Raw genomic sequence first — 21,640 nt, 5'->3', positions numbered from 1 at the left:
ATTTTTGTGCATATTACATTATTGTGTTACATTATTGTGTTATTGATCTCTATAAAAAAATATATATTACTAATCATTCTTTTCAAAATTTGGTATAAAAGAGTAATACCATTTGAAACTAATCATTCTTTTCAAAATTTGGTATTGTATAGTGAAAATTGCAAGGGTGCAGATGATAAAGAAATGGATATCCAAACGCCATGTTTACACTTCTACTTGCAAGGGAGTGGTACTTCAAGTACAAATGAAAATGTTTGGAATACCATGGTAGATGAAATATCTCCAAAGTTGTTGGAGACCACAGCTAAAGGTATTTTCTGTGATAGTTAGTGATGTGGAAAAGTATTGTGGTGGAAAAGTATTGTGATGGAAAAGTATTGTGATGTACTTCTACTGTAAAAATTTTACATATCAATTTTTTCTATTATTTTTTTTATATATATTTTCAATTTTTTTATATTAAAATCTTTGAATCTTCACATGATTAGTTAGTTGATTAACTTGAGATAAAAAGTAAAAAAAAAAACTTAATAATGGTTAAATTTAACAGATCAAATTTAGGCTAGTAGCATAAAAGAATTTATACACGAAAAGATGGTAAAAGACTTGCTTTTATATTTGAAGAATAATGGAGGAGAGGAAGATATGTGGAAATGAGCATTTTATATAATAATTAATTTATTCATCATGCATTAAATTTGTGTTATTTTTACAGATTTATTGTGTGGATGCACTCTCTAGCCCAATATGGTAAAGATGTAATGTAATGTTTAACATTTTGACAAAGTGAATTTACATAAAATAAAATTAAATAAAAAGATTAATGTAATGCAATGTAAATATTTTAACTCAGTCAAAATAAAATTAAAAAATAAAAATAAAAATAACCCTATAAAAATAAAAAATGATCCATGGTATTCCCTGGGCTATTGAGAACCCTTGGTATTGACCTATGGTATTCATGTGGCATATAGTCTATTTAAAGGGGGAAAAGTAAATTAGTCTAGATCCATCTTAGCTCTAGATTACCAAGCGCCGAGAAAGGTCAAATCTCTTAGAGTTGCAAACATTTTTTAAAGTAAAAAGAGATTTAATCCTTCTCTATGCTTGGTAGATCCGGAGTTAAGATGGATCTAGACTGGTTACATTCCAAAGCTCATCCAAGGAAATGTTTATTATTATTAACACTGTTATTATTATTAATGTTATTTTTCACTATTGTTATTTAATTTAAGTAAATTAATTAATAGAGAAATTGGTTTTTATTTTGGAAGTTTGAGCAAAGCTACTTTTAAAATTTTTAGCAAATAAAAAAAAAATCTCCAAATTTTTTCATAAATATTAACTAATAATTCCAATTTCATCATATTTTCTATGAACATTAACTAATAATTCCAATTTCATCGTATTTATACAGTTAGAAGGGCTTATGATGACTATCAGTAATGTGTTCGTCTATTTTTTCCTTTAAACTGGTTGGAGCTCGTTTTAGACTGATCTAGGCTTGAACCGGCTTGTTTAGGGACAAAACTAATTTCCATTCATCGTCTAAATAAATAAATAAACTATAGTCAAATTAATTAAAAAAAACCACGATTAGAATAAATTCTGTCCAAAATTTTTTTTAGGGAAACGTAAACATTAACTAATCAGTAGTGTGTTCGTCTCTTTTTTTCCTTTAAACTGGTTGGAGCTAGTTTTAGACTGATTTAGGCGTGAACCGGCTTGTTTAAGGACAAAAATAAATTCCGTCCATCGTCTAAAAAAATAAATAAGCTATAGTCAAATTAATTAAAAAAAAAACCACGATCAGAATAAATTCTCTCCACAATTTTTGTTGGGAAACATAAACATTAACGAATAATTCCAATTTCAGCATATTTGTAGTTACAAGGGCTCATGATGACCATCAGTAATGTGTTAGCACTCGTATTTCCTTTAAGCTGGTTGGAGCTAGTTTTAGACTGATTCAGGCTTGAACCGGCTGGTTTAGGGACAAAAATAAATTCCGTCCATCGTCCAGTGATAAAAAAAACATATACATATTCGCCGTTCAGTCTGCCACCTTCAGATCTTTCAACTAGAAAGATGGATTAGAGGAGACTAGGATACCTCAAATTATTGTAGATAAGCACAAGTTGCAGGCTCCAAAACCTCGCATTTGTTGCATTGGAAAACTGGTGTGACGCACCTTTTCCACACATAACATCTGCAAACAGGGATAATGAAAGGTAGGACATGCAGTAACGAAACAACCAACCAACTATAATGCGTTGTAGTAAAAACTGTATCTGCAACTAAACATATTAGCAAGTCAACAGTTCTCAAATTTAAATACTACTATGATCTCATTCCACTGCATAATTGTGCTAGAGCCACCAGAATCCATTAATCGAGTCGTCATTGTCATTCGGTTGAAAAGGGCTATGGTGAGGTGAAACAACAGCTCGAAAACAATGAATGCGCGTTTACAAGGAAGAGAATGGGCAGAGGAATGATGGAAGAGATGAAGTAAAAGAATTAGAAAATTCATGTAGTAGTTGGCCGTATTACTACCAATATTAACCTGAGCCATAGTGGCCTCGAACAAAAGAGCAAAACTACTTGTGACAGCGGGTAGCGGCGGCTTGTTACTTGAACCGTGAAATTATGAAATTAATACCAGCAACCCTTAGATGCCACATTTATGGAGTACTTGTACCCTTGCGTTTGCAATAAAATGCAAGATGTGAAACGATAATGACTACACAAAATGAACTAGCGATAGAGATGAGAGATTACACATTAGCTATAGAAATAACAGATTACACGGAGAGGGAAAGTGGTTGCTGTTTTTCCTTGTTCTAGTCTCTATTCCTTCTAAACGACAGAAAAAATTTCATTTATTTGAGGTTCAAAACCTTCACTTTGCGCTAGTAGATAATGCATAAATGCTTTTGACGACACTTAATTTGCTTGGTTGTTGGCTGCAGTTGCTATTGGTCCTAGTCTTCATGCCATTGACACAATCAAGAAGAATGTTTATCCCTCAAGGTCTTGATTTTAGTTCAGGAGAAAATACATAATTTGAAGTCTTCTGTTCTCTTAATGCATTTTCTTCAGATATTCGATTCATTTTGTGATTTGACAACACATAATTTGCTCTGTGACGCAAATCTTCCATGCTTCTCTCTTCATCCTAAATATCAAATCTTCCATGTTTTTCTCTTCCTCCTTGATTTCGGAGATAGTTTAAGTAAATATCAAATCTTCCATGTTTTTCTCTTCCTCCTTATTTCGGAGATAGTTTAAGTAGTTAAGTGTATTTGACAACAGCTTAGTCAAACTATTTGATACTTGATTTTTTTAGGTATTTTTTGGTCCAATATTTTAGAGGGATTTGTTAGAATCGTAAGTTTAAGTTGTGTATGCGCACAATCTTAGTGTGTCATCTATTTGTCAGGGTGTTGAATTATTTATGCATTTAAAACACATTTTAAATAATAAAATATTAGAATCTTGTCAAAAATTGTATCAACAGTTTTTGATGAAGAAGCCAAAACATCTAACAATTAGAGTACATTTATAGTAGTTTTGCACACTGAAAAACAACATTTTGGCTCATAGTTCGGTTTTTGTCTCTTCTATGACTATTGATTAATTTGAATCAAGTATTTTTTTTAGTGTGATTTACTACAATGGAGATCAGTGATCGCTACGTCTACAGAAATATTCAGGCAGATCCACCCAAAGGGATCACTTCCTATCGGCTCATTATAGACCCTAACCTCGAGAGCGTCAAGGATAATTGATTCCGTGACCTCACATTAGCAAAGTGCTTTTAACAATGGGAACTCGACCAATTGAGCTAACCCTCGGAGCTATATTTGACTTAAGTATTGTATATAACTTTTTTAGAATTAAATGGTGTTTTTTTTAAATTTTAAAATATTAAACATTTAGAATTAGATAGTGTTTATTTAGTTTCGATCAATGTTTTAAAAACGAAACCGGTGACCGGATCGGTCCACCTAATGAACCGGGTTTCGAACCGGAACGGACGAACAGGGATTGGTCAAGTCTAAACGAACCAGTTTTAAAAAAATACATTAAATAATTAATTTTTAATGAAAAAACTATTTTTAAGAATTAAAACCATGATTACAAGCCAATAGAAACAAAATATGCAAGGTTTGCTCATATATGTACCCTGTAAAGGTGAATATATCAAAATGGCATCGAGTGCAATACATATCTGCAACAAAATACATAATCAATGAGGCTCTAAATGGCCTCTAGAGCCCGAAAACAATGCTCTAAGCTATGGGGTCACTGAACTACTACAAGTCTACATATCAGTGATCAACAACATGATCACTCCTCATCATGATCAAACTCATCACCACTACTAGACAAGAGATCATCAATATGAGCTACATAAATAATATGCCGCTGAGTTTTAGGACTCCTAAAACTCCTCTACAACTTTAGTAGTAGTAGCAAAAATAGACATCAAAACTACAAATCACTGATCAACATGGTCACTCATGAAACTCATCATTGATTCAACACTACTAGAAAACATAAACATCATCAACAAGAGATACATGAACATCATCTAGCTCAAAGTCTTTAGACTTGGATTTATCAACCTTGTAACATGATAGAAATTGAAAAGGTTTAACATGCCTAACCAGTGATTTTGGTTTGAGTGAAGGGTTCATCTCCTCAACCTTATAATTTGGTAGAAAAAGATTAGCATGCCTAACCAGTTGTTTTCCTTTGAGTGAAGGGTGCATTCTTGTTAAGGCCATGGTAGAGGAGTTCAACAATTAGTACCACCAACATAAACAAAGTTCAACAATCAATGCCACCACAATCAAGGTTCTTAAAGGGCTTCATGTTCTTGATCAAATGTGAATCCCATACCCTCACGCATGATAGAATCAAATGGAAACATTGCAAACCCTCAAACCATGAAATCTTGAAAACCATTAAGTCCGCTGAATTTTGTGTGAAATCTAAAATTCTAGTTTCTCCTTATGAAATCTAATGAGGTCGAAACCACTCTCAAACATCCTGAGTCATTTCATGGTAATGTTAAAGTAAAAGGATGAAAATGAAAATTAAAGGAAATGTCACTATGAAAATTAAAGGAAATGTTAGGATGAAAATGAAAATTAAAGGAAATGTCACTTTTACTTTAAGAAATTAACATTACCATTAATTGCCAACATTGTTAGGGTTGAGATATGTTAGGAAAATGAGAGGGTAGGCATGTTTTTCTCGGAAGGACTATTGTGGAGGAAAACAACCCCAAATTCCCCTTAGAACAACTTCAAAACTCATAGAAATGCATTTTTTGGGGTTTATAGTTGCCCTGGCAATAAACCAGCCAATTTAGGACAAAACCGGCCGGTTTGACCACAGACCGGCCGGTTCTGTCCTAAACCGGTCGGTTAGGACCGGTTTGTCCATTTTTTTTGGCGAAATGGAGGGTCAAAATGGGTTTTTCTGCCATTTTGACCCGGTGGGTTAGCTCACCAACCGGTTTGACCGGTTACCAATTTAGACCGGTTGGTTTAGATATGTTTTTGACATTATTAAGAAAGATCTATCATAAATTTATTTTGAAGTGTTTTCAACATCTTAAATGGACATTCCACATATTATTAAAGACTTATGAGAAATTTAAATAGTAGAGAAAAATATTTACTAATAAAAATAAAATTAAATAAATATTAATTGGAGATGTAGCCATAATACCTTAGAAATTAAAATATCCAACATGAAATTTTCATATTACTAACATAGAATTAAGTATTTGGTCAAATAATTTATTTGAAAACTATTACATAATAATATTCGTCAAATGTATATATAATTTATTGGAAAACTAACATTATATATATATATATATACATGAATTTCATTAAAATAAAACATTCATTAACATATTACAAAAAATATACATTTTATAAAGTGTAGGTAGCAGTGCTGAACTTTTGGGAAAAAAATAAGTTCTATTTCAATTTCGATAACATATTTTTGGATTAATTAGAATAATCATCAAAAGCTTATCTTAAAATATCTTATCTTTTTGTTTTCTTTCTAGTGTAGGTTGAGCCTAAACTTGGCTCATCCTATGTGTTGGATGGAAGAAGGATCATCCCAACTACAAAATGTTGTCACAAGAATGGTGCAAGACCTAGTTAAGCTTGGATGCCTCGGGAGAGTTTTTATCCCGACAATTGGCTCGCACCTTCAACTCCTTTGTATGATATTTGAACTTAGACCTAATGGGAATTTCTTAGCTATTTCTTATCTTCTATCTAATATAGATATTAAATATATGAAAAGTTTCTATCAAAATCAACATCAATCCATAACATGCTTCCATATCAATTTTAGTGAAGACATCTCTGAGAAGAAAGAAGCTAGATTAGAGTCTACTAAAGACAACGACAAAAATGCCTAGAAAAAAGAAGAAAGGGGTATTTAAGTATCTACTAAAATAGCCATCCTATTCTTGCTAGATCTACCAAATCCAAGGTCTAAGGTCTAAAGGAAGTGCTTCTTTGGATAAGGAATTATCCTGAGCATTTTGTTAGAGAGTATGTAATGGAAAGAAATATATGAGAATTGTGTCTTCCTAGCATGGACCTTAAAAAGATGAAATAGAAAGAATACATGAGAATATGTCTTGCTAACATCAATGTCCTCATAAATAGGATGTGAAACAAAGTTTTCACAAACAAAAAAAACCCACCATCTGATTGATAACCAATAAGGAGTCTCCAAAGTCTTGAACTTTCTAATAAGTGCAAATTTTGTATAATTATTGGATCTTCTTCTCATGCCCCCATTGAATTAAAAAAAACAAATGATATGTATATGTATATATGTAAATTAGTATTATTTATTTTATAGAGGCAATTGAACTTGGTAAATTAAGATTATTTAATTAATTTTTTTTATAGAAAAGAAATTAATAATTGATTGGGGATGTAGGATTGAGAAAGTTTTGTTGATGAGAAACTATAGAGCATAAAGTGGGTGGACTTTATATTGATAGATCAGTAGGACATAGAATTAAAAGGGAGCAATGCATAGTAAAGTAAAGAACAATTAAATAAGGGGTATATATATTGGAAACTTTTAGAATTAGAGAAAATTGCTGAAGGAAGGGGGTGATTTAATAGGGGTTAGGATGAAAATAAAATATATAAGTAGTAAACATAAATAAAGGAGAACCAAAAAAAGGGGTTTAAATTAAGATTAAAGCCATTTGGTAATGGGTTGCCAAGATCAGTTAAGTTTATACTCATCTTTGTGATGAAAGTTATTATGATGTTTTTTAATTTCAAATGTTTCACTAATTATCTAGGTTGAATAGGGGTGGTAGTGGTTAGGGGCTAATGCCCTGAAGAAAAATTGGAAATTTTGTATTCATGGGGACTCAGTATTCAAGTAGACGCCTATGGTTTATATCAACGTTTCTTCCAGGAATCATTGCTCAATGTTCACAATTTCCTAGTAGGTGATTCCTGTATTTCAATGTATCATCTGAAGTTTGGTTCCAGTGATAAAGATGCCAAAATCGACATCCTTTTTCAACGAATTCGAAGTTTCTTGTCCCAATTCGAAGAGTATATTTCTCTTAATGTATTTAGACACAAGAATGTTGAAGTAGATCAGTGTGCTAACTATCATGCCACAATGGGAGCCCAAATTATTTCCCAATCCCTTAATGAATGAGTGTCATGTTTAATACACCCACCTGGGTGTTTACTTCTTAGTCAAATGTCTAGGATGATAACGACATTCTAACGACATTTTGAGAATGGTGGCATGATCTTATATAGAGGACGAGATGCTTTGATATTTCAAAGGCCATCGGTGGAGCCTTTCATATCAAATTGAAATCTATGCTACAAGATATGGGTATGATCAGTCTGCAAAAGGATTTTTTATTATTGCACAATCTACTTGTAGAAGAGATGAGGATGGTGTTAGCCAATACTAGAATTTATGGTGATTTTGGGTCTATAATGTTGAAAAGTGTAACTAGGTTCGGTCTTCATAATGACATGTAATTGTGATTTTATGTAAGAGATGTAAAGAAGAAAAATAAAATTATTGTAATACTTGCATCATGGGTTTCATGAGCAAGAGATTTTATTTTTAGTATAGGCTCCCATTGAGAGCCCTTAGGAATTTTTTCATCTAGTCATAAAAGTCTAAAGAGTCATTGTCATGTAATGAAGACATGTTACACATTGTAAAGAGTCATACTTGTCTATGTAAAGTCATCCTCCAAGACCTTGTCACTAGCCCTCATCAAGTCGGCCTACAATGAAGAGATTATTCTAGAAGATGAAGTCGGCCTTCTCCACAGGTCATCTTGGCCTAAATAGTCATGACCAACGACTATATATACAAGTGGTTGTCCTCATTTGGAGACAAGCAATTCGGTGAAGCAAGTATGCATAGAAGTGAAAACGAGATACTAGAAGAAGCCTCTATATCAACGTAGCAAGAAGGAAGGATAGCCAAGATAGTTGTCACTGTTTTGGGTTAATTTTTCTTCCCACATGCGAAGGTAGCAGATCCAAAGGTGTCTAGAGAAGGTCGAAGGATTGCACCTACATTGAGGTGTTCGTGTTTGGGTAGAAGACCTCGCTAGAAGGAACAGAGTAGAAGTGCGATAAGTCTCTCTCTCAAGGAGACTATTCAAGGAAGTGAAAGTAATCTAGGGTTTCTATGGTAGGGTTGTAGACCTGCAAGAAGAGCCCAAGATTCTCAAGGAAACCGAGAAGGAGAATAGAAAGAGCAGCGTTGGAGAGGAGGCTAGTGACTTGGTCTTGGGAGGACTCTAATGTCAAGCGTCTTTGTCATGGTCTTGGTATTCGTCAATTGAAGATCTATAAGAAGAATTTCATTTGTGTTTTCCTCTCAAAGAGTGAGAGGTTTTGGCCTTGGCTGACAAGCCTATATACTATGTATCTTATCTCCTTATTGTTCATGATTTGGTAATTGTCTTGATGAAAAGAACATAATAATAACCTAAGAGGAGAAGATCATAATCAAGAAGTAAAAATTCTATAGCAAGCAATTATCATAAGTAGAGAAATCATCTATACATTTGATGTCGTAGATTTCCCAACATGGTATCAGGGCTAAGGTGCTAAAGTCAAGGAGGGGCATCTAATCTACTTCAGCAAGAGTCTTGCAATCATCATCAAGGAGGAAGCAGAAAGAAAGACCAAAACCCTAGAACCATTTCCGAGACCATCACTCATCCATCATCTAATGAGTGGAAGCTTGTCAACGACTAAGGAAGACTAGATAGAATAACATTATCATCATCTTCAAAAGGGGTTCATAAAGAAATATCTCTCTCATCAAAGAATACTTCAAGGAATAATCTTCTACTATCTATATCACTATCAAAAAATTTAGGAGGAATCAAGGGAAGAAAGCAACGTCTACTCAAGTAAGTATATGATTCATCTAAATCTATCATAATGTCTTTTTGCAAGGAGAGCAACAAATCAGTTGGGGCTTCAAATTTCCTTTCATGGAAGAAAAGAACAGACCTAAACCTCATTGAGAATGAAGTCATGGATCACATCAAGGGGTCAATAACCCAACCTCCCAAACAAGATACTCAAGCACTTGCTAAATTCATGAAAGGGGAAGTGAGGGCCCAAGAGTGTTCTCATAGAATCCATCAAAGACTTTGTCATCCCATATGTATCAAAATTAGACACTTCAAAAGTAATATATGACAAATTGGTAGAGTTGTTTTTTGTAAGTACCACAGGAGAAGTTCTCTCTCTAAAGAAATAACTCTACAAATTGAAGATCTCAAGGGAAGAGGGATTAGCCTCAAGATCTGGGTGAAATAATGTCTGACAAAGAAATGACCACTGTAGTATTGAATGCACTACCAAAGGAATGGGGCAACTTCACTTCAAGCATTTATGGGAAGAAAGAAGCCACCGCTTTCCAAAATATATGGTCATTATGAAAGATCGAAGAAGTTAGACTGAAGGTAAAAACTAATGTGGGATCAAATGAGCAAAATGAAGCATATGCTGCTATGACAAAAGGAAAGGGAAAGTTTGGTAAAATTGGTCCTCAAAAGAAAAGGAAGAACATGGCTAAGGTACAGTGCTATGGATGTCAAGAATATGGGCACTATAGAAGAGATTGTCCTAAACATAAAGGGGACAATAACAAGAGAAACAAGGAAGAAGCTCATATCACCGAAGAAATGGAAGAACCTGAAATAAAGAAGCCTAAGGAGGAAGTGAGAGATCTCTACTATGACTAAGATAATCTCTTTCACTAAAAGGTATTCCACTGTTGTGTAAATTATAGATAGGAAGCTTGGTAAACAAGATAGGATGCATCATATTAGAGAATAGCATCGTGGTAGAAGCATTAGAAATAAGAGCTCGTGACATGAGTAACATGAAGGATGTTTGGGACAAATCTATAGCTATGTAGGATGTAGCTCTTGGAAACCTTATTGAAAGTTTAAAGGATACTTATGTAAAAAGGAAGAAGTCAGCTAGGATAAGGCTCATCATACATTTGTCAATAAGTTAACATCTGCAGGATAGGATATGCAAGGTCCTCCAGGTTCTCTGGTGGAATCTTCATTGCAAGGTTCACCAATCATAAGGAGATGCAAGTGCTTCATCAGGAATTACAAACTTGTGAAATTCATGGAATGATAGTATGATGACATAACAGAGAAGCAGGTCAATGGAATGAAGCTTCTTCATTCAAGGAAGCTGCTGCAGGAAGACTGGATGACCCAAAGGAAAGATGAGGTAGGTATGCTTACAGGTGATATTACGAAAGTCATATGGTTGCAGACAACATGGATCAATGCTCTATCTTGAGAAGCATGATCAAAGAAAAGATCTCCTCTCGCAAAGGTTGCAGGAATGCATAGGTCACATATTTACTACATGAAATCAACATAATATGTCCTCATATGGAGTATGAGGTGACTAACTACAATTGAGGAACTCTAATTGGAAGTTCCTGGGAATGAAATATGTGACGAAAGAAAGGAAGAGATCGTGGAATAAGAAACAATGGTAAAGTGTTACACAATAAACATCGAAATAAAATCTATTGCAGCCTTCACAACATAAAATATTGCGGAAACAAAATACTACACAGGATGGAAATAAACACAAACACGAATATATTGTTGTTTTTGGACAAACATCCCCGAAAAAACCCAATGTGGGAAAACCGGTGCAGCAGTTGAGGGTTTGACTTATTATGCAGTAGTTTCTGACTACAAATCTCTAGATGCCCAAACTGGCAATCTGACACAGAGAATAAATTGGTGAAGAGGTAGTGAGAAATATTCTCACATTGTCATTGGAAATCTGACTTTGATCCAGACTCTGGATGGCTAGCCCCACGGTGCCTCTGCGTAATCTCTGCATCACAACTTCTAGGAATTGCATCACCCTTCCAGCTGATCGATTTTCTGATTGGAACTTGACTCTCTGGCCCTACGGTCTCACACCCTGGCTTCCGGCACTAGATCTCAATGGCTCCCAACAAAATTATCGACTCCCTCTGAAGCATTGCACTACATCTCTAAACCTTTCGTTGCTTTCTCTACCTTGCACTCTCCGGAACTGGAAAAATCCCCTTTGGTCTACTATCCCTGCCCCTCATTACAAGAAGATCACTCAATCTCTCTCTGGGAACTCAATGTTGCTACTCTTGAGAAATTCAACCTCTAGATCTCACTATCTCGGTGTGTTCTCCAAGTGCCCATCATGCTCCTTCTTATAATCTCTCGTTAAAACATAATCAAAAGCTAAGATTAATTGGGAGCTGATCCTCATCTTTTTCTAGAAGATTTGCGCCAAATTTAATTAATACCCTTTAATTAATCACATTTCCTAAGTTTAGACTTAGGAATACATTAAAAAATGATTAATTATTTTAATCAAACCATCTCTAGGTGGAATTTTCCCAAACAATTTTTGGGTCTTGGAGAATGCATGTGTCTTAGCTTCTCTGCAAAATCTTGAGGCTAGAGCACATTCGATGCTATAGAAATCAACACTCCCTCTTCGCGAGGAATGTGCTCTATTGTTGCAACCCACTGAAGCATCACTCTGTCTCTGCACCATCCCCTGCTACGTTGCTAATGTCTAGCTACCACTGCCCACCAACTATTGCGCAACTCTAATCATTGGATCTGTGTTGCTGCTGGACCTGTTGAATTGCTTCCAACACTGCATCTGCACTGCAACCTTCTCCAACTGCTGCTGCTACAACTACAACAACTGCAACGGAAAAGCATCCAAAATACTGAACCAACTGCTGTCAGTATGATGCATCTATAACCCAAGTCCTGATTACTGCTAGACTTTGCTCCATCATTGAAGCCTCTGCGTTGCTATTGACTTTGCACTACGGACAACTCTGATTTGCGTTGCTCAGTCTCTGACCGCTACTAGCTACTGCATCTGTCACTCTGGCACCTGACTACACCAAGTGCCACTGATCCATCCTGCTACTACATGTCTTGGGCTCTCGTAGAAAGGTATTCATTCATGAGGTGGACCACCTCAAGAATCCTTCCCATCCTATAGCTCGTTGGGGCTAGAACTCCATATCACCCCACCTCACCCCTGGAGGTAACTCAGGGACCATGGCAAAGTCTTCCTCCAATCTGGAGGACAACTTGTCGATCTCAGCAGATGCAGCCTGTTGATCCTGCTTCTCCTCCTTTTCCTTTTTTATGAGAGGACATTGAGTGTTGTAGTGGCCAAGCTCACGACACCTAAAGCACTTGATCTTGGAAATGTCCTTCATCCTCCTACGTTGCTCCTGTTGTCCCTTTGATGCAAGGGCCACATCTTCCTCCTCCTTTACTTGCTTCGTCCCATTGTTGTTGGTACCACCACTGATAGTTCTCTTCACCAGATCTCGCCTCATCTCCTCCTGTTGCAGATCAACCCACACACATTTCCAATTTGGCAGTTTTTCTCAGCCCAAGATACTCTGGACGAAAATTTTCCATTCTTCGGAAACGTTGTTTAGAGCTAATCGTACAAACTCTGTAGACTGGGGCGCGTTGTCCCTATTGAAGCTAGCTGATCCCGGACATCCTGAAGCCTAGTAAGGAAAGGGTCTATACGCTCCTCTTTCTGCATTCTCTTACGTCTCATCTTCTCCTCAAGATACATCTTCCGCTGCTCGGAAGATCCTTCGTACAGCGTAGCTAGTGCCTTCCACATCTGTCAAGCAGTCTCTTTGCCAGCTATGCGAGATAGCACGTGATCTCGAACCCCATCAAGGATCAACCTCTTAGCTTTCACCATTTCCTTCTTGTATTTCTTAAGCGGATCTGCATTTGCAGGTACAACTACCACACTAACAATGTAAGTCTTGAGATCATGTTCATTTAGAAGGTAGGAAATTCTAGCCTTCCAGATCACATAGTTGTAGGCTTTGTCCAACCGATCTTGCTCTCTCAACCCTGCTGATGCCATCTCTTTGAAAATGTCGAACTCCTCCTCTTCTCCTTTGCGCAGCTATTCACACTCCCTTTTGGAGTGAGAAACCCCGCACATAGCTACTGCAGCTCTACTAAGAAAATTTGAACTTCTTGGCTAGAAGTCCCCTAAGGAAGGAATTCCCTCAGTGTGTGCTCTTCTTCCCTTCTGACGCTACTTTGCCAGCAACTGCTGCAAAATGACTGCGTCCCAGCTGAAGATCTACTCTGCCTGGAAATTGCTGCACTGATCTGTCTTCCTTTGCAAATCTTCGATTCGAAAAAATTTACTCTCTGTCGACTCACTCAGAGAAGTAATTTTCCACGAAAATTAGCCCTCCTGGCCAATGGATTGCGCAGCCACTCTATGGTTTCAAATTGTTGCATACACGGTCTTTTCGAACTCCCTCTTCTGCCTGCAATTGAGCTCTTCTTTGCTTCACTTGCGTTCTGATACCATGTGAAAAATCGGTGACCTAATTCCCTACTGGAGCAACTGATTAAATTTCTCCTACTTGTTAATTTTTGAATCAAGTTATTTACAGTGTTACATAGTAAACATCGAAATAAAATATACTGCAGCCTTCACAACATAAAATACTATGGAAACAAAATATTGCACAGGAGAGAAATATACACACACAAATACATTGTTGTTTTTGGACAAACGTCCCCGGAAAAACCCAATGTGGGAAAACCGGTGCAGCAATTGAGGGTTTTAATTATTATGTAGTAGCTTCTGAATACAAATCTCTAGATTCCCAAACCGGTAATCCGATATAGAGGATCAACTAGCAAAGAGGTAGTGAGAAGTATTCTGACGCTGTCATTGGCGATCCGACTTTGATCCAGGCTCTGGATGGCTAGCCCCACGCTGCCTCTGTGCAGTCTCCGTGTCAGAATATGCAGATCTACGTCACAACTTCTAGGAACTGTGTCACCCTTCCCGCTGATCGATTTGATGACTGGAACTAGACTCTCTGGCCCTCCAGTTTCACACCCCGGCTTCCGACACTAGATTTGGACTACTCTCTGCAAAATTATAGACTTCCTCTGAAGCACTGCGCCGCCTCTGTGTGGCACTGTGTTGTGTCTGCGTGGAACTGTGCTGCCTCTCTGAACCTCTCATTGCCTTCTCTGCCTTGCACTTTTTGGAACTAGAAAAATCCCCGCCCCACACTGCAAGAAGATCACTCGATCTCTCTCTGGCAACTCAGCGCTGCTATTCTTGAGAAATTCGATCTTTGGATCTCACTCTCTTGGTGTGTTCTCCAAGTGCCCATCAAGCTCTTTATAATCTCGCATTGGAGCACCAATGTCCAAGATTAAAACATAATCAAAGGCTAAGATTAACTTGGAGTTGATCCTCATCTTCATCTAGAAGATTTGCACAAGATTTAATTAATACCCTTCAATTAATCACATTTCCTAAGTTTAGACTTAGGAATACATTAAAAAATGATTAATTATTTTAATTAAACCATCTCTAGGTGGAGTTTTCCCAAATGCTTTCTGGGTCTTTGAGAATACATGTGTCTTTAGCCTCTCTACAAAATCTCGAGGCTAGAGCACATCCAATGCTACAGAAATCAACAAAAGGCAGGCAACATCCGAAAGACCAAGAAGTTTTGACTATGATATCTCCCAGAAAGATATGAAGAGTGATGGAAGTCTGGAAAAGATAGAGACCCTTGACAATGCATATCTTTAGGAGATGTGTCAACATCTACGCTGGACGCTAATGCTTACAGAAAGATGTCATGATGAAAGACCATTGCAAAGGTAATTATGATTTAAGTGTACATTTCTTATTTATGAACTAGTATCTGGATGGGATGATGCAGTTCTACCAAAGGGAAGCACTGTATATGTCTTCCAAGAGAACCATGTAGAAGGATGCAAGATCCTTCCGAAGAAGAAAGCATGATGAAGGTAGCATAACAAGGAGCAATGCCAGATGTAGACTGATAGATCACTTTCTGATGAGAGGAATGATGACATGACTGACTCATGAATGAAACTGATTGATGGTCTTTGCCTTATGAAGAAGTCCCAAAAGATGAAGACTTCGTAATAAAGAAATTCATGACATCGAAGGAAGGATTTCTTTAAGCAGTTGGTTGGCCCATCATCTACACTTGAGGTGCTGCTGTGGGTCCCTACTGACTCATGGATGAAAGTGATTGATGGTATTTGACCTATGAATAAGTCCCAAAAGATGAAGACTCCGTGACAAAGAAATTCATGACATCGAAGGAAGGAGTTCTTGAAGCAGCTGGTTGTCCCATCATCTATATTTGAGGAGCTGTTATGGGTCCCTAATTAAGAGGGAGCCTAGAAAAAAGTTTCTTACTTGGAAGGAACTTGGAATTCCTAAGCCAAGAGGGAGCTTAGGTACGTTCCTTCTATAGGAATGAGTACATTCCTTTATTGGAATAGATATGCCCTCCCTAATTGAGAGGGAGAGGTAGACACATCATGTTGGTCTTCACCTAGGAAGACAGAATGGAGGATTGATTAATCATTTGGAAATTGATACTCTTTGAGGATGAGATAGGGCATCGAAGATAAGAGTAGTCATAGAGGACCGATATTCTTTGAGGACTGGGGAGTCCAAGATAAGAATAGTCCTGATGGAACACACCCTGAGAACTCGGGTGGGGTATGTTCCGGGAGAGACAATGATGAGCATGTCTATAAATTCTTGGTCTCGCCAAGCATTGAGCTCAGATCTTATGGAGAGATAGAGTTGTTAGTCAAGGCCTTGCTATGTAACAATGTTGGTTGATATGATGCTATACAAATGGGTTACCAATCCGATTCTTCTTATGAGAAATTCTTTAGATTGAGAATGACCAAGTACCATTATGAATACCTCCCTAGTTAAGAGGGAGTGTTGAAAAGTGTAACTAGGTTCGGTCTTCATAATGACATGTAATTGTGATTTTATATAAGAGATGTAAAGAAGAAAAATAAAATTATTGTAATACTTACATCATGGGTTTCATGAGCAAGAGATTTTATCTTTAGTATAGGCTCCCATTGAGAGCCCTTAGGAATTTTGTCATCTAGTCATAAAAATCTAAAGAGTCATTGTCATGTAATGAAGACATGTTACACATTGTAAAGAGTCATACTTGTCTATGTAAAGTCGTCATCCATGTGAAAATTCGAGAATCCCTAAATCACTACTACAACAAACTGATATTACTTCTCCTACTTGTTAATCCATGCAAGTTATTTACTGTGTTCTACTGTAAATATCGAAGTAAATACAACTGCAACCTTCAGAACTTTAAAAAACATGTAGAAACAAGAATCTGAGCAAGAAAGAAATAACACGCACAAGTGACACCGTTGTTTTTGGACCAATGTCCCCGGAAAAACCCAATGTGGGAAAACTATTGCAGTAGCTAAGGGTTTGTATTATTATGTAGTAGTTTATGAATACAATCTTTGGATGCCTTACTGGCTATCCAATATAGAGAATCTGACTGACAGAGAGATGAGTGTGATATACCTCACACTATCACTGGCGATCCAGTACTGATCTAGCCACAGAATGGCTAGCCCCTTGTTGCCTCTGTGCAGTTTCTACGCAATCACTGTGCTGCTCTGCATCACAACTTTTGGGAACTGCGTCACTCCTTTAGGCTGATCGATTTGCCTCTGGAACTTTGACTTTCTGCCCTTTTGGTATCACACCCCAGCTTATGGCTCTGGAGGTCATTTCTCCAGCAAATTTCGGATCTCCTCTCAATTGCCTCTTTTGGATCTCTCTATGCCTCCTCTGCAATGTACCCTCGGATCAGGAAATCTTCCTCGAAAACTATCCCTGCCCCTCACTGTAAGAAATCACGTAGATCACTTCTTCAGCAACTACTGCGCTGCTCTCTTCAGAAATCGATCTCTTGATTTCTTATTTGATGTGCTTTCCAAATGCCCATCAAGCCTCTTCTTATAATCCGTCTGTAGTTCTTTCGAACTACAACTCTAAATCAGCCCACCTCCCTCCTAGAGGTATTTCAGCTGTCATGTTGAACTCCTCCTCCTCGATCTTCTTGGGTGTAGCCTTCGGATCGTGCTTCTCATCGTTGACCTTCTTCACGAGAGGACACTGTGTTGCGTAGTGACCCATCTCACCACACCTGAAGCACTTTATCTTTAAGACGTTCTTCTTACGTCTCTATTGCTCTTGCTGTCCCTTCGATGCAAGGGTTGCATTATCTGCCTCTTCCTTGGGCTTCGACCCATTGCTGTTGCTTCCATCAAGTTTATACTTAACCAAGTCTCTCCTCAACTCCTCTTGTTTGAGAGCTGCCCACATCTCATCCCAATTCGGCAAAGTCGCCCTACCCAGGATACTCTAGATAAAGGCTTGCCACTCATTTGAGACAGAATTGAGGGCCAGTCTAAGCAACTTCGAATCTTGAGGTGTAGCCCCCGCAATTGGTAACTCATCTTGGGTCTCTTGAAGCTTTGTGAGGAACAGATCTACGCGCTCCCCTTTCTGCATCCTGTGTAGATCTCAACTTCTACTCTAAGTACCGCTTACATTGCTCGGAGGATCTCTGATATAGCGTAGGCAACGCATCCCACATCTCCTTAGCAATCCCTTTGCTAGCGATGTGACAGACAACATGATCCTTCACTCTGTCGAGGATCATTCTTTTTGCCTTTACCATTTCAACTTGGTACTTCTTCAACGGATCTACATTTGTAGGCACAACCACCACATTGTCGACATATGTCTTGAGGGCATGCTCATCTAGAAGGAATGACATTCTAGCCTTCCAGATCACATAGTTGGATGCTTCGTCCAACCTATCGTGATCCCTTAATCCACGGGTTTCCATCTCTACCACAGATGTCAAAAATCTCCTCGCTGGTTCTTACTGTCGCTACTCAGCCAATAAGAAAACAAACTTCTTCATGGGAAGTCTTACTGAGGAAGAAATTCCCTCAATTGTGCTTCTTCCTTCTCTTCTGATGTCTTTCTGCCTAGCAAAACGGCCTGCCGAAAGGATTGCGTCCCACCAGCGTCCCCTCACGCTGAGGCTTCAGCGTTGCTCCCTCTGCCATGGCAAACTTTCGAACTGGGAGTCCTTCCTCTTTGTCGACTCAAAGAGAAACTGCCTTGAAAATTAGCCCTCTGGCTAGGACTGCGCAAACACTCTGGGATTTCGACTTGCTGCCTCCTGCAGCTTTTTTGATCTCCCTCTTTTGCTCAATGTTGGGTTCTCTGGCACTTTCTTCTTGCTTCACCCGCACTAGCTCTGATACCATGTGAAAATTCGAGAATCCCACCCGAATCAACTACTACAACAATTGATTAAACTTCTTCTATCTGTTAATTACTGAAACAAATTATTTATTGTTTCCTACAACAAATATCAAAGCTAATACAGCTGCAGGCTTCACTTAATTAATTATTTTGCCCAAAACAATAGAGAAAAATACAAACAAGTGACAGTTTTTTTGGACAAATGTCCTCGGACAAATCCAATGCAGGAAAATTGGGGCAACAACTCTGAGGGTTTTATATTATTAAGTAGTAGTTTTTTATTACAACTCTGGATGGCCTTTAGGCAATCCAGTTACAAAGAAAATAAGTTGGCATAAAAACTTAATGAGATTACCTCACTCTACCTAGCAAATCCTGACTGTTCCGGCAGCTAAACCAACTGTCCCTGGCTATCTCTGCATTGGCCATGTGTCAGCCTGAAAAGGCTCTGCGTTAGCTCAATTGGGAAACTTTTTCCCTCTGGGGCAGTTTCCAGCCCTCCTAGCTCAAAAATGTCACCTCCCTCAGCAAACTCGGACTTTTGCGCTGAAGACTGCACAACTTCTGTGTGAGCCCTCTTGGCTCAGCGTCAAGCGTTGTGTGGGCCCTTCTGGCCCAACGTTAACCCCTCCAGGGTCTGCGATGCCTCCTCTTGGTGTCTCTCTACCTCTCTACTGCGTATCTTGGGTCCTAGAGAATAGCCCACTATCGAAAATATCTCGGTAGTTGCTGTACTTCAGAAAATCAAACGTCTGAACTTTCTATGTGTCTTTCCAAGTGACCCTCAAGCCCTTAAATAATCTCCTCGTTGACATTCAACAACCCAGATTAGAAGCTTATCAATGGCTAAGATCATTTCTGCTTGATCCTCGTCTTCTTCTAGAAGTCACACCCATAGTTTATATCAATGCCCTTTAATTATTTTATTTTCCTAAGTTTAGACTTAGGGTCCCTTTAAAAATAATTAATTATTTTAATAAAATTGTTTCTAGGTTGAATTTCCCAAAACGCTTTCTGGGTTTTTTGGAATACATGTGCCCAAGCCTCCTTGAAAAATTTGAGACTTAGAGCACATCCGATGCTACCAGAAATTGACATTTTGGACACCTTGCATTGTCCATTCATTGAACTTAGCACTAAAATCCATTGCCTCTGATGTGCTTTGTATTGGTAACATTGTTGAGGATGCACGACATATCCGTAACTTCATACAAAATCATATAAATTCCATCACTATCTACAAGGGGTACAACAATCTATCATTGTTGAAGATTGCGGATACACAGTTTGCCTCTTCATTCATCGTGTTGAAGTGGTTGAGAGAGGTCAAGAGTCAAGACCACTATTGGGGCCATGGTCATTTTAGAGTTTTGGTCTTTTTGGAGAAAGACAGATCAAGTAGCCTCTAAAAGAGTGAAGGACATAGTGTTAGATGATGCTTGGTGGGAGAGGGTAGATCCATTGATTCAGATAATGGACCCTATCATTTCTTTGCTTCGATTTGCAGATACAGACCAACCCATCCTAAGAGAGGTTTATGAGGGATGGGATTCCATGATTGAGTCTATGAGGAGCATTATTTTACAGAGTGAGTGCCCCGAGTATGAGACATCACCAGAGGCCGCCTTCACCACTATACAGGATATTCTTGTCAGCAGATGGGACAAGAATTGCACACCTTTACATTGTTTGCTTACTCATTGAACCCAAAATAGTACAGCCATGAGTGGCTGAATGGTGGACCTTCTCACAGATTCCCTCTTCACATGGATGGTGAAATCTCACAGGGGAGGAAAGATGCAATTAGGCGGGTTTTTCAGGATAGAGCATCCCTTGATGAGGTGGAGGATTCATTTGCAAATTTTTCCACTGGCACTGGAAAATTTGCAGGATATGATTTGATTAGAGATAGGGGGCTAAGAAACCCTATTCTTGGTGGGAAAATCATGGGCAACAAGCCCTCCTCTACAGCAGTTAGCCATGAGGCTTCTGTCTCAGGTGACTTCATTCTCTTGTTGTGAGAGGAATTGGAGCACATATGGGAATTTGTATAGTGTCAAGAAGATCAGGGTTGAATAGCCCAAGGAAGAGACAATGGTTTATGTGTGTTAGTTTGTGGTAGCATCGGATGTGCTCTAGCCATGAAAATTGGTGGAGAGGCTAAGGCACATGAGTTCTAAAGAACTCAAAAACCGTTTGGTGAAATTTCACCCGAATTGTATTTTATTAAAATAATTAATATTTTTAATGGGGTTCCTAAGTCTAAACTTAGGAAAATTAAAGTATTAATGGGTATTCATCAAAGTCCCTTGTGTTCTTGTCTCATCTATTGTTTCAGTTTATGATATGTATGTCAATGTAGTTTGCAGTAGTGTTTACATCACTATTTATCTAATTAAATAACTTGTTGAATGAAATAACAAGTAGGAGATTTTAAACCAATAACTGCAGTAAGGATTTCTGTTTGTAAAGATTCAGAAATTTTCACATTGTATCAGAGCGATTGCAGATCATAGGACACTGAAGCCATCAACAGAGAGATCCAGCAAATTTGCTACAAAGAGGCAGCTGTCCCGAGTGACAACGTTGTTTCAGAGCCAGAGAAGCAGCTAAAGGGGTGACACAGTGCAAGACGAGTGACGCAGAAGCTTACACAATGCCTGCATCAGCTTTCTGAGCCAGGAGGAGGTGACACAATAGCCGAGAGGAGCCCACGTGGTGATTGCGTCAGCTCTCTGGGCCAACGCAAAGCTTGAGGCGCTTAGATTAGTCAGTTGTCAGGGAAGTAGGAGCAATGTAGATTAGATCTATGGGGTTGGTGGGACATT

At 38.1% G+C, this 21,640-nt stretch overlaps 1 protein-coding gene across 1 annotated transcript in view; it reads left to right on the top strand.

Annotated features, from left to right (window-relative positions):
• Positions 1-21,640, top strand: part of LOC149260990 (uncharacterized) — a 379,306-nt gene that overhangs the window by 267,653 nt on the left and 90,013 nt on the right. The window contains exon 16 of the mRNA XM_089367025.1: positions 153-310. Within this exon, the coding sequence (XP_089223151.1) occupies positions 153-310 (158 nt within the window). The remainder of the gene's footprint in view (positions 1-152; positions 311-21,640) is intronic.

The sequence above is a fragment of the Pinus tabuliformis genome, chromosome 6, assembly GCF_031772625.1.
Source record: "Pinus tabuliformis cultivar Carrire ecotype Pingquan chromosome 6, CPIR1, whole genome shotgun sequence".
Lineage (NCBI taxonomy): Eukaryota > Viridiplantae > Streptophyta > Pinopsida > Pinales > Pinaceae > Pinus > Pinus tabuliformis.
Note: the sequence above shows the minus strand (reverse complement) of the source record. Positions and strands in the feature narration are given on the sequence as shown.